At 34.0% G+C, this 14,297-nt stretch overlaps 1 protein-coding gene across 2 annotated transcripts in view; it reads right to left on the bottom strand.

Moving 5' to 3' along the window:
• The window catches only part of LOC136031444 (uncharacterized), a 46,211-nt gene extending 37,102 nt beyond the window's left edge, over positions 1–9,109 (bottom strand). Inside the window, exon 1 of one of the 2 annotated variants that reach the window (XM_065711039.1) lies at positions 8,935–9,109. In XM_065711039.1, the coding sequence (XP_065567111.1) occupies positions 8,935–8,991 (57 nt within the window). In that variant the 5' untranslated portion in view covers positions 8,992–9,109. The remainder of the gene's footprint in view (positions 1–8,934) is intronic. The other variant, XM_065711038.1, reaches the window with a different exon arrangement.
• Positions 9,110–14,297: the final 5,188 nt, after the last annotated feature.

Raw genomic sequence — 14,297 nt, 5'->3', positions numbered from 1 at the left:
TTGGGGATGACATACTCCCCGCAGCCCCTGGGACAGCTGTTGTAAGCTTTATAAGTTGCACGTAATAATTAGGCTATATAAGCTACACATACAGATAACACTGTTGAAACAATAAATGTGTACACGATTAGGACAGAATCAAAACTGAACTAAGTAAACTTAATTAATAACTTATATTCACTTAAACCCCAAAAGAGTCGACTTTCAAATGTCAAGACCCGACTTTCAAATCTCACGACCTGACTTTCAAATGTCAAGGTTTGACCTTCAAGAAATGGCAATAATGAATTTAGTTTGCTATGAAATAGACATAAGAACATTATCAGAATATAATACGAAAATATGCTAAACAAAACACATACATATCCAACTATACATAACACTGATAGAAATCTTACATAAAACTGATAAAAGTCATTTTATTTAAAAGTCTAATAGCTATGCCTCCAGGAATTTCATGCCTCCACAGCCCCCAAGGCAATGAATGTAAATTATGCGATTTGTCTGCTTTTTACCTGCATAATTTATCATTAGGAAAGGGGGGGGGATGCTCGATACTGTGTGTGTGAGAAAAAGCTAAGAGTGTTGAGGTGAAATTTCGTGGAATATCGGGGGATTTGTTGAGCTGAATCAAAAGAAATTATCTGCACACAATACATCAAAAACTCGTTTCTGCAATATCTTAGGGATAGCTAAGGATCCTAACTTAAAACTTTCAGGGCCACTACTACTGACACTACTGAAGCCGCAAATGCGACTAGTTGAGACTGCTTCCAACAGCAACAACTTCCAATTGTTATTACATCTACTTGTAACTACTTTCAGGGAATACTGAGGGGGATGTTGAACAGAATCAAAACACACTTCGTGCAAGCTGAATGTCAAAAGGGCGCAGCTGCGACATTTGAGGAAGAGCTGACGGCATCAGGTTTAAACTTTCAGGGCATGTTGAACTTTGTTCGCAGTGATCATAAGATCTAGAAGCTAAGCCTCTTGAAGGGATGTTAAAAAAAAAAAATCGAAAGAAACAATATGCATCCAGGTTGTCAAAACGGCTTGTCAGCAATATGTCAGCTAATAATATTTAGCTGAAACTTTCAGAAGATATGGAACTAAATCAAAAGATACTACGTACATCAATTTTGTTACAAGGGTGTGTACAATATGCGAAATACCTCAGAAACAGTTAAGGGCATTAAGTTGAAACTTTCAGAGAATGTTGAGGATATTGCACTTCATTAAAAGACAATACATACATCCTAGGTGTCAAAAGAGCGTATCTGCAATAAATCACGAATGACTAATGGCATTTAATTGAAACTTTCAGGGAATGTTGAGTGCTCATTGGACTAAATCAAAAGAGCCTAATTTTAACTTATAAATAAACAAGAGTCAAGAGTTCATATGGCACTTGTGACGAATTCGGAAGAGCCAAGAGCTCATATGACACTTGTGACGAGATCAGAACCTAAAATTAGACTCGGGATTAGAGTTATCGATTTTGCTGTTCTTTGTTTATTGGCAATTATTACAAAAATAAGATGAGGGGACCATCTGGGATCCCCCCCCAACATGGTCGAATCGGGAAAACGACTGTTATCAAGTCAATTTGTGCAGGTCCCTAACACACCTACAATTTTTCATCGTCCTAGCACGTCTAGAAGCACTGAACTCGCTAAAACACTGGAAATCCCTCCCAACTCCACCAAAGAGAGTGGATCCGGTTGGGTTATGTCACTCATGTATCTACGACTTGTGCTTATTCTTCCAACCAAGTTTCATTCTGATCTCTCCACTCTAAGCGTTTTCCAAGATTTCTGGTTTCCTCCTCCAACTCCCCTCCAATGTCACCAGCTACAGTCGGGATTTCAAACAAGAGCTTTGAGACACGAGGTCCTTGTAATTATCAAATTTTATTAAGATCCGATAACCCATTCGTAAGTTAAAAATAGCTTGTTTTTTCTATTTTTTCTGAATTAATTATCCTTCCACCCCCAGATCGCTCGTTCGCTCACTCCCCCCCCCCCCCAGATGGTCAAATTGGTTAAGAGACTATTTCTAATTTAATCTAGTCTGGTCCCTAATACGCCTGCCAACTTTCATCGTCCTAGCTTATCTGGAAGTGCCCGAACTAGCAAAACCGAGACCAACAGACAGACTGATATGTCACTTGGTAAATACCATGTGCCATAAAAATGATTATTTCAATTCTTAAGCCAAAGATGTGAAAACTGTAGAAACACTCATTATATATACCAATAACAAACTTTGACGATGAAAAACAAAGAGAAATTAATGTTTCAACAAAAATTCTAAAAAAAGGCTTTTTATATAAAAGTAAATAGCCACAAAAAACTCAAGACCAGCAAAAATAAAGTCCAATAAGAATTAAAACTCAAAACGACCAGACTACAATTAATGAAGAAATGGCACCTAAAACAAAAACAAATTAAATAAATAATCATATCAAACATAAAGATAACAGATACTGATGTAGACCAGTAAATACATATTAAAACAAGTAAAAATCAAACTGAATATTGATGTCAAACCTCACCTCTAACCGTTTAAAGCTCTGTAGAAAAATGTGGTTCAATCCCACTTTATGGGGCTACAATGAAAAAAGGGAAAATAGCAAGGATACTTTTATGAATGAAGGTTAATATTGCCAAGTGTTATGCTTTTTGGAAATCCATCTCTGACCTAGTAGGTTGTCCCCAAATGGGGTAGAAAAAGGCTATAAGAAAAGATTTAAAGGGAACTGGAATTTCATGAAGAGGGGTTAAGAGTAAATCTTAAAATAAATTGAGGTAGAGAAGGAGTGTACACAGCTGTGTTGACCTTAGGCACCTTTATGGTGTGGTGAGTCCTTAGCACTAGCAGCAAAATAGGGAGATTCACAATAAATTTGATTTATTTCAAAAACTGTGCTTGGAAACCATAAAAAAAGATAAATCTAAAATTATTCTTTTGATGATTCAGACCTCTCCACCAATAAACCTTTTAAGGAGTTCAAATCTTTATTAGTGATTATTGTTCAATGATGCTTGAAGCAAAGTTACACAAAGATTAAACTTGAATTTAAAAGATGAGGGTTGAGAGAGAGGATAAGCCATCTCCTGCACACTTAAGCGAGCCATGAATAAAACGGTTGGTTGGGGTGGGGTGTGGGTAGTCTCTATCACATGTAAGAGCCCTTTTCAATTAATTTAGGGCATCACATGGTAAACAAACAACAAAACTTATCATTACAAACCAAAGCCTTACAAAGAGAAAATTTCATTACGATATATGTGTTAAATGAATTTCCTATTTACAATGATTCCAAATTTGCAAAGTAAACCAGGCTTTAGTTTGCTCATCAAAAGCTATTGGCATACAAATATTAATTAATATAATATTTGTGAACAGGGGCTAAATGATATAACAGCTAATATACTGAAAAAGTGCATGCAATCAGGAATATAATGGTAGTACTTTTATTATCGATACTCACAACAAGTAGTGACTAGAATTAGATGTCACTTTGGAATTCAGTTAAGGGTTTTAAATTGAGTTTGTAAGTAAAATGATTATCAAATATGGAAAAAGCATAAACAAAGGTACTGAGTAGTGTGTTCACATTGTCCCTATTTAAGCAACTGTCTCTCATAATTACCAGATATAGCCTACCAAGCTGCTAGATCCATCCCCTCTGTCTCCTAAAGCGACCCGCTTTTGACGCTGAAGTTTGACTCTTTTTCTCAACTTTACTTTTTAAAACGGTAAAAAACTTCAGCGAAAAGAGTGGGCGTTGAGGAGAGAACAGCCCCTTTCATATACAGAATAATTTCTGTCCGTTTTAAGTTTTAATGTCGCTCCTTACTTTCAGTAAAAAACTTGATGTTTTTTTATTTAATTTCTGAGCGTTTTTTAATTAATTCATGTTTTGATTTTGACTCTCCCAACATGAATAATTAAAACGAAATTTGATTTTTTTTTTTTTTTTTTTTTTTTATTTGCTAAATGGCTTTCTCATACTTTTGATCGGACGATTTTGAGAAAAAAGGAGCGCGGGAGTAGGCCTAGTTACTCTCCCAGTTTTTGGTTACTTAAAAGGCAACTAAAATTTTTAATTTTGCGAACGTTTTTGTAGGTAAAAATATATGTAACTTACGAGTTAACTTGCCAAACTAACTTCTAAATTTGGATGTTTTTATTACGTATATGAGGGGGTTCGCCCCCTCGTCAATACCTCACTCTTTACACTAGAGCTTAAATTTGTGTCCAATTCCTTAAGAATGACCCCTGAATCACAAAGACCGTAAAATAAATAGTTGAAATTAATAAAATTACTTTAGCGCAAAGAGCAAGGTATTAGAAGGAGGTGAACCCCTCATATGCGTAATAACTACTTTTCGTTTTAAGTTTTAATACTGTTCCTTACTTTTAGTTGAAGAAACTTTTTAATATTTATTTTTTCATTGCTCTTTTTAAAAAAATGCCAAAAAATCCTGCACCTTCATGAAATTCTCTTCCCCCATGGAACGTAAAACCGCATAATCCCCTCCCCCTAACCAAAAAAAAAACTTGAAAGTGTCTGTACACTTCCCACTCACTATTACTATGTGTAAACGCTGGTCAAAGTTTGTAACTTGCAGCCCCCTCATGGGGACTGTGGGGGAGTAAGTCGTCCCCAAGGACACAGGTTATAGGTTTTTGACTATGCTGAATAAAAAAGCTATCTCAGAATTTTGATCCAGTGACTATGGGAAAAAATAAGCTTGGGAGGGGGCCTAGGTCTCTTCCGATTTTTTGTCACTTAAAAAGGGCACTAGAACTTTTAATTTCCGTTAGAATGATTGAAATTCAATGTGTAGTGAAGAAATTGAAAAACCCCAAAGCTGCTGGTATCTGCAGAATCTCTACAAAGCTGCTCAGGAATGGTGGTGGTACTATGCTGCTACGGCTCCTCTAAATGCTATTCACTGCAAAATAGCATCTGGAAATTTTCCCAAAAGACTGGCATGCAGGAGTAATCCTACCCCTGTGGAAGAGACAAGGTTCCAAGAAGGAACATTCTAACTTTAGAGGGATAACACTCCTCTCAAAGCTAGGCACGCTCTTTTCTATGGCTTTGTTCCAGCAACGTTTTGCCCATCTCCAACAAAAGTGCAGAACAGGCTGGTTTTATACCTGGCTGATCAACAGCAGAACAGATATTCTACATAAGGCAAACCATTATGAAAGCAAAAATTTATGCCAACAGACTTTCATTGCTTATGTCAGTTTCAAGGCAACATTCAACTTTGTTGATTGAGATTTCCAATGGAATATCCTTTCAAATACTGGCCTCTTGCCAAATATGTCCATCTACTCAGGGTCATGCATCTAGAGACTGAGACCTCTGTGCAAGTAAATGGTAGATGTAGCATGTTTGTTCCAACAAGAACAGGAGTCAGGCAAGGTTTTTCAGTTGCTTCTGAGCAATTCAACTGCATTATAGATCATGTTATGGTTTGTATGACCCAGAAGCTGAGTTTTAGACTAAAGTGTAGGGACATAGTTGTCACTGATTGTGAAGTTACTGATAATATAGCTTTAGTTGCCCACTCCAAGTCAGCTACTTATGGCTCTGAATATGCTTCAAAAAAAAGCTACCAGGACTGAACTATTGATTAACTGAAAGAAGATATGAAAATGGTATTTCAGCCAAAGTCTCATGTCAACAAATCAAATTACTTGGTTGCTAGGAAATAAATCAAAGTGGTTGACCATATCATTTATCTTGGTTCTATTATATCATCAAACAGCTGCATCAACCATGAAGTTTTAGCCAGCTCAGCCAATGCCTCTGCCATCTTTGGCAGGCTGGACTATGTTTGGAAAAAGTCAATGATCCAACAAGCCATCAAAATGAAGAGCCTTAGAGCCTCAATCTGTTCAAAAATTCTATATATCTGATACCTGGCCTGCAGCTGCAACTGTCTTGATACTCTGATGCTCTGTCTTGATGATCAGTGAATTGTGTGAATCCAATGGACAGAATTTGTCAATAATGACCACCTACAAAGCATGACTTCTTGTTGCCCAGCAGACACTTTGCTGATTTGGACATCTTTTGTGGCTAACTGCCAACACTCCAGCTTGGATTCTTTACCACTTTGAACCAATCAGTAGTGGCAAGAACATCAAATAGTAACACCCAAGATCAAGTGGAATGACGGTCCCATGAAATTCCTGAACCAGGCTGGAATTTGCTGCCTGATGCAGGGGCTTAGGCTACCAACTGCCCCACATGAAGAAGGCTGACATTTCTCTCAATACCACCTGGCATGTGCATTAAATAAGTAAGTCATTCCATAGCCCCCTTTAAGCATGAGAATATCTTGTAATAAAGTACTTACCCCCACCCCCCTGTTTTAGGTATGCTTGTGATTGATTAATTTTGTCTGGGTTTGGCGTTTGTGCATTTACTTTAGAAGAGTTAATGGAAGGCAAGGTTTCTTCTAATTTTCTTGTGTTTATTAAAAACGAGCAGATTAATATAGGTAAAAAGGGTGCCATCTCATCAAATTATCTTTTAAGCAAATCAGTTTGTGTGCCTCTTTTTATTCCAATAGCTTGAAGAAATTGGTAAGTAGCCTATATACAAGAATTTGTAACTAACATATGGACAAGGTGAACACATTACTTAATCTCTGTTAATGCTGTTTTGGAATATAATAATCTATTTTACTCTCCTATGAAACACCCCCTAATGGTCTTATTATAGCCTATGGAATATATAAAAACTAAAGAGACAAAATAATAGCACATTTCTTACCTTTTAATATGCAGGATGTTTCTATTTATGAGACTATCATATTTTCTTCCATTATTATTCACTTTTTAAGATCATGGTAAAATTGTATTTTAGCTACTTTTGGCTATTGTGGAAAAGGGTTAGGTTCGGAAAATGAAATGCTCAGGGATGGGTCTACAGGTTGAGTATGTTCTGGAAAGGTATTTGAAGTACCTACATATATTCCTTCTCTCTCTAGAGGGTACTGACCTTTGATGACTTTTAAAATCTGTGTGTTATAAAAGTAAAACCTTGCAAAATGGATTTTCTGCTTAAATGAAGTACAAGAAAATTGTTTTCAGCTTTACAACTTTGCTCAATCCTAATTTATAAGGTTTTAAAGATATGCAAATCTATTCTCTAAATATTGAAAAAACAACTTCATACAGCTTAAAATTCCACTCAAATATGAGGAATTGCATTTTCAGAATTAAAGCCAGAGAAAAAGAGATAAATTTATAGCAAACCATATAACTAGACTTTGTATAAAGTGAATATACTACTTGATGCCTTTTTTTAAGCTCTTTATGAACATAATAATTGCTTTTACCTTAAATTGATATTTAAGCACTTTTTAGCTCTTAACAATGACAAATTTTCAAAAAATTATAACAGTTCATATAACTAACTTATCAATAAAGCAAACATACCACTTGATGCCTTTTTTTACGTTCTTTACAAATATAATATTTGCTTCTACCACAAATTCAAATTTAAGGACTTTTAAACTTCTTAAAAATTATAATTTTCAATTAGAGTACAAGCTATCTGTTGTTTCCAACAAAATTAAGAAAACACCATAACATTGGTAAAATTAATTTATCCAATTAATGTTGGAAAATCAGTGCTTGTGGTTAATTAATGTTTTCTTTAAAACATTAAAGAAATAGATTTATAATGAAACAGTAAGTTTGAGATCAATGTTTTAAAGTTTGAGACAAATGTTTTTAGCCTTTTTATACCCCATATTTAGGTCAATTTTAAGAGCTTAAAAAGTGCTTAAATCTAAATTTGAGGTAGAAGCAATTATTATATTTGTAAATAGCATAAAAAAAGGCATCAAGTGGTATATTCACTTTATACAAAAGCCAGTTATAAGGTTTGCTATAATTTTACCAAAAATGAAACTGATAACTGAAAACTAAGGTGAAATGTTGTTTTATTCAAAATTTCAATGGGTATAGAACTGTCATGTAGCCAAATTTCAGGGCCCTCTAGAGAGAGGAGTGGAAGTAGGTACTTCCTTGGACGTCCTTTGGCCTATAGACCTATCCCTGAAGGTCTCATTTTCCTTACCTAACCCCTTTCCAAGATAGCCAAAGGTAGCCTAGCTAAATTTGAATTTTTTTCATCATTTTCAGAATCATTCCAAATTGTAGGTATTTTGGTAAGCTGTAATTTGGTAAATATAAGACTGTTCTAATTATTGACTTACCAATATAGTGAACATATCACTCAGAGCCATTTTTTAAGCTCTTTACAAATAGGCCTATAATAATTGCTTCTATTGCAAATTGAAATTTAAGCACTTTTTGACCAAACCTAACCTTATTATAAATAATTTTGGCACTGAGAAAATGTAGTAGGCTGTTATTTTGTCAGAAAATGACTGAAAACTAATACTTTGATTGAAAATTTGTGATTTTTAAGAGCTCAAAAGTGCTTAAATATGAATTTTGAAATAGATGCAATTATTATAGGCTATTTGTAAAGAGCATAAAAAAGAAATTACGTGGTACATTCATTTTATTTATAAGTCAGTTCTATGAACTCAAAAATTTTTGAAAATTCATCAACTTTCTGGAAGCTCAAAAAGTGCCTGAATTTGAATTTACAGTAGAAGCAATTATTATATTTTTAAAGAACATAAAAAAGAAATTAAATATTATATTCACTTTATTGGTAAGCCAGTTATATGAACTGCTAGATTTTACTAAAAGGAATTCCATAGACTAGTGTATTCAATATGGCCCTGTGTCAATTACGAGATCTTGTAAATATTTACAAATACGCAATCGAAAGTTTTCACTGACTATTTGAGGCCTAACAGGTTCTGACAGATAAAGTTGGATAAATATAGCCTAATAAGACATGGACATACTGTAAAATACCTTAGAACAAGATGAACTGTAATAATAAAAGCAATCCGGAATCTTTTTGCAATCCATTTCCAAGATGGTTGCTTAATTGCTTCACCATATAGAGAAATAATATTTCTACAAATCTGTGGTTTTTAAATTTTTGCTGTGATTCGAACTCCCTAACCCAGTGTTGCCACTCATCAGTGTTTCCACTTGAAATTTTTAAATCCCTAAGAGGCTAGTGCATAATCCCTAGAAATCCCTTTTTACAGTACCCAAATCCCTAAAAGTTTTCGCATTTTCTGACTTCTTTCCAAGTCACCGGTCACTTTTTCAAGCACTATTTTTGTTTTTTAGAATTTTACATTAAGTTATGCCTATATTAATAAAGATCTCTGAAATATTTTTTTCAAATTTAGAAAATCCTAGTTTCCAAGGGTGGGAGGGAATGGTGAACGTTATGAGCCTTCTCCTAGAGGGCTCTTTTGGGATGGCCACCCGGTGAAAAAAAATCAGTAATTCAGCACACAAATCACTGGACTATTGAAGAAAATCGCCAAATATACTAAAAAATTATTAGAATTATAATACTTTTGATCAGTATAATGAATAGTTCTTTTGCTTCTTTACCGTGTTCTATACAGGAGCATAAAAGGGAAGGGTGTAAAATAAAAACAAATATAAATGCTCAATGTCAGTTTAATAAACATATACTCATTTCTATTCTTTATAATCTTAATTATTTTTTTATTTACTAAAGTTATTAAAGTAAAAACATTCAATATTTTTTTCAGTAAAATGAAAATTATGTTATGGCCTTTATTAAAAGTAAGGTTTGTGAGTCCTAATCATGTTTTTTTGTCCTCGTTTTGAGTTTGACTCAGTTAATTATTGTAATTTTTTATTGATGTTGATTTGTCGTAGTTTTACGCTCGGTAGATTATTTGCTTTAGTTTTTGCTCATTTTTGGTTTAGTGGACTTCTTTACTTTTCATGGAAAGCTTATTTTGTGGAAAAATATTTTCTGTAGTTTTCTTTGGATCTTTTTTTAATTAAAGATTCTATAATACATTTTCTTTGGATCTTTTTTTATTAGAGAAACAGCAAGACCAATGCTTATTAAATCTTGTGGAGGACAGGACATTTTTTTTCATGAAAATATATCATTGCATCATTTTCTAAAAATTGTTGCTTGTGTCCCAATAATTGCGCTTTATCTTAGGGTTGTTTCCCATTGTATGGAGAGAAACCTGAAAAAATTTCTTCTTGAAAAATCACACAAAAGTTTGTCTTCTGTGAATCAAGGTGTTCAGCGTATACTTTTTTAGAAGGGGCGGGGTGCACAAAATGTCATTTTATGTCTGAAATTCCTCGTGGAAGTAGAAATTCTGTCTCTTGTTACTGCTTATCAAAACTTACAACCATAGAAAAAAAGGAAAGGTTGATACCGCATATATGTGCGTATAGTTTAACAACCTTTCAACTATGCTGAACACATGGCTATTTCAAATTTTGATCGAACGATTTTTGAGAAAAAAAGGAGGTTTTAGGGGGGCCAGTTTCTCTCCAAATCTTTTGTTTACTTAAAAAGGGTACTAAAAATTTCAATTTCCGTTCAAATCATTTGATATTCAAGGACTATTGGTTCGATACAATCATCCCTGGGGATGATTGTATCATCAACCCTTATAAAATAAAAAGTTTTTCATGCTTAGTTGTCATCTGAATTACAAACAAGAGAATTTGGAGAATTATTGGAGTATCAATTAGATTTATAAGTAAAAATTAAAACCATTAAACAACTCCCAAAAGACACCCCACTCATTTTACACAGATTTTCAGTCAAGTACCAAGCCCTATTTTCTTTTTTAATAATTTCTTGTTTTCATTCTGAAAATTATATTTCATGCATACCAACCTTATTTTTTTCAATGACTCCTATTTGCTGATGTAGAGGGTGTATTCATCTTCAGTTCACTTTCAAAGGTTTTAATAAAATTAAATCTTATTTGGAACTAATAGACTATAGAGAGTAAAAACCTTCAATATGAAGAAAAAGTTGGCCTGAGCAAATGATGTTGAATAGGAAGTATAGAAAATATTTGATATTTTGCAAAGTACGAAATAAGAAGTATCAAAGGCAGTATATTTGCATAAATACTAATTGGCATATATTGGGAGGTTTAATGGTCCACTATTTTCCATTTTTCTTATTAGTTAGCTTCCTGTATGATTTGTTCGATTGAATAATTAATCTGTGCGCTCTATCAGTCAATATTCAGTCATTGAACACTTACGATATATCAATTCTATTAAAAAGGATAAGTCTCCGTTTTGCACCGGTTGTTGAGAGAAGATGTTTATTGTGATTTAATTAGATACTGAATTCTTTCAGTGTCACGAAATAGTGAGAACAATTTTACGTCTTAAATTATGAAAAATATCTATTCAGTATCTGTAACCGAGTGGAATATGTGGCATCACTGGACAAATTGAATTGACTGGATTTTTCATCCGCTGTGTTAGTTGAACTTTCGGCATTCTTAAAATAAGATAATTTCATACAAATTAAAGAGCAGTATGCCAGTTTGGGAATAATAAGGATTATAGTGATACATTATTGCATTTGTATTGGCAAGACCTTTGATAATCTTCGCTTTGAATTTGTTCATTTTAATCCAAGGAATGTTTACACAAAGCCAGAATCCAGGGGATAGCCATATTTCAAATAATGCAGAATCTCAAATAATGGTCGATGCTCACCCTAAAGAAGGGTAAGTTAGCAAAAATAGACCCAATTTCATCAGAAATAGCGGGATTAAATGGGGGACTGGCATAGTTATCAACTAAGTTGGAGGTAGAGATCGCTGAGGTTAAGGCAGAAAACATAAATACGCATTGAGAAGTGGATTCTCTGAGAACAGAACTGGAGAAGAAAGGACTTAAAATGAGTAATACGGAGGCTGATTCGAAAAGAATAATTGTGATTTTGTATAATTTTGATTCATCAAGACAAGCACAGACATTACTTGATGATGCAGTTGTCACTTTTAACCAGTTTCTTCCGAACGCCTCGATACATCTTAGTGACAAAAAATGCATTTTCCGTCTTAAATGTAATCAACCCCCCCCCCCCGTTTTGATAAATATACGAGCAATTTTTAATGCGATTTTGTTCTGAAATCAGGTCAACATTTTAAAAATGCCAAAATTTGGAAAATGAGATTTTGCCAAAATTTGGAAAATGAGAAAATTGGAAAATTTTAATTGTTTTAAAAAGCAGAATTTTGGCAAAGAGTCAAACTTTAGCGTAAAGAGCGAGGGATTGCGGAGGGGACAACCCATTTCATATACGGAGTAATTTCTGTTCGTTTTAAGTTTTAATGTCGCTCCTTACTTTCAGTTAAAAAACTATTTTTTTATGTAATTTCTGAACGTTTTTGAATTAATGCATGTTTGATTTTGGCTCTCCACACATAAATTATTAAAATGAAAATTGCATATTAATTCCTTTTTTGGCTAAATGGCTTTCTCTTAGTTTTGATCAGACGATTTTGAGAAATAAGGGATGGGGAAGCAGGCCTAGTTGCCATGCAATTGTTTTTGGTTACATAAAAAGCCAACTATAGATTTTAATTTTTAATTTTATTTTTTTATTAGTAAAAAATGTACGTAACCTAAGAATTAACTTACGTAACAAACTTTTATATTCTTTAATTTTTATTATGTATATCAGGGGGTTTGTACCCTCGTTAATACCTCGTTCTTTACACTAAATCGTAAGTTTTGTCCCAATTCTTTAAGAACGACCCCTGAATCAGAAAGGCCGTAGAATAAATAGTTGAAATTACTAAATACTATAGCATAATACTATTATGTACACTATACTATATGTATACTATATGTATAATAATACTATAGCATAAAGAGCGAGGTATTTATCTCCTCCTAAATACCTCACTCTTTATGCTAAAGTATTTTTAGAACCCCTCATATGCGTAATAATCTCTGTTCGTTTTAAATTTCAATGCTACTCTTTACTTTCAATTGAAAAAACTTTTCCATTTTTATTTTTTCACTGTTTTTTTTATAGTAATTTTAGAAAATTCTGCGCCCTTTTTATTGAATTTCTGTTCCCTCATGACATATTTTTCCAAGGAAAGATCCTCCCACATAACCCCCTCCCCTCAACCCCATCCCCAAAACCAAAAAAACCCTGAAAACGACTTTACACTTGCCAATAACCATTATTAGATGTAAACACTGGTCGAAGTTTGTAACTTGCAGCCCCTCCCCCCGGGGCTGTGGGGGAGTAAGTCATTCCCAAAGACATAGTTATTATGGTTTTTGACTATGCGGAACAAAATGACTATCTCAAAATTTTGATTTGTTGACTTTGGAGAAAAAATGAGCGTGAGAGGGCGTAGATGCCCTCCAATTTTTTTGGTCACTTAAAAAGGGCACTAGAATTTTTCATTTCCGTTAGAATGAGCCCTCTTGCGACATTCTAGGACCACTTGGTCGATACGATGACCCCTGGGAAAAAAAAAATAAACACGCACCCGTGATTTGTCTTCTGGCAAAAAATATGAAATTCCACATTTTCGTAGATAAGAGCTTGAAAATTTTGCTATAGGGTTCTCTGATACGCCGAATGCGATGGTGTAATTTTCGTTAATATTCTGTGACTTTTAGAGGGTTCTTTTCTAAAATAAGGCAAATTTTTTCACGCTCGTAACTTTTGATCACAAAGACTAAATTTGATGAAACTTATATATTTAAAATCAGCATGAAAATCTGATTCATTTTGTGTATATTTTAGCATCAAAATTCCATTTTTTAGAGTTTCGTTTACTATTGAGCCGGGTCGCTCCTTACTACAGTTCGTTACCACGAACTGTTTGATATGGTTAAGAGTAGAAGCCGATGGACGGTTTATTATTTCTTGTGTAGTTTATATCTGTCCAGAGTCGAGCTCGTACAACGAGGAGGATCCGTGGTGTATAAAAAGTTTAGGGTATCAGTTATAGTAGTATATCCCCCCATTGAACCAACTGATGGAGATACTAGTGACTCAGATGAATTTTACTTACAGTTACAGGAGCAAAAAGACAGGGTACCAGGTAGAAATATGGTGTTTTTGCTAGGAGATTTTAATGTCCAGGCTGGTAGAAATAGGGATAGATGGTATCCTAGCCTAGGTAAATTTGGTGTAGGAAAAGAAAACAGTAATGGCTATAGGCTTTTGCGATTTTGTAGGTATAACAACCTAGTTATAACCAATACGGTGTTTGGTCACAAAATGGCCCATAAGTTGACATGGTATTCGCGTGATGGTAAGACAGCAAACCTTATTGATTATGTTATTATAAACAGAAGACTAGCAGGATCAA

Source organism: Artemia franciscana, chromosome 9, assembly GCF_032884065.1.
Source record: "Artemia franciscana chromosome 9, ASM3288406v1, whole genome shotgun sequence".
Taxonomy (NCBI): Eukaryota; Metazoa; Arthropoda; class Branchiopoda; order Anostraca; family Artemiidae; genus Artemia; species Artemia franciscana.
Note: the sequence above shows the minus strand (reverse complement) of the source record. Positions and strands in the feature narration are given on the sequence as shown.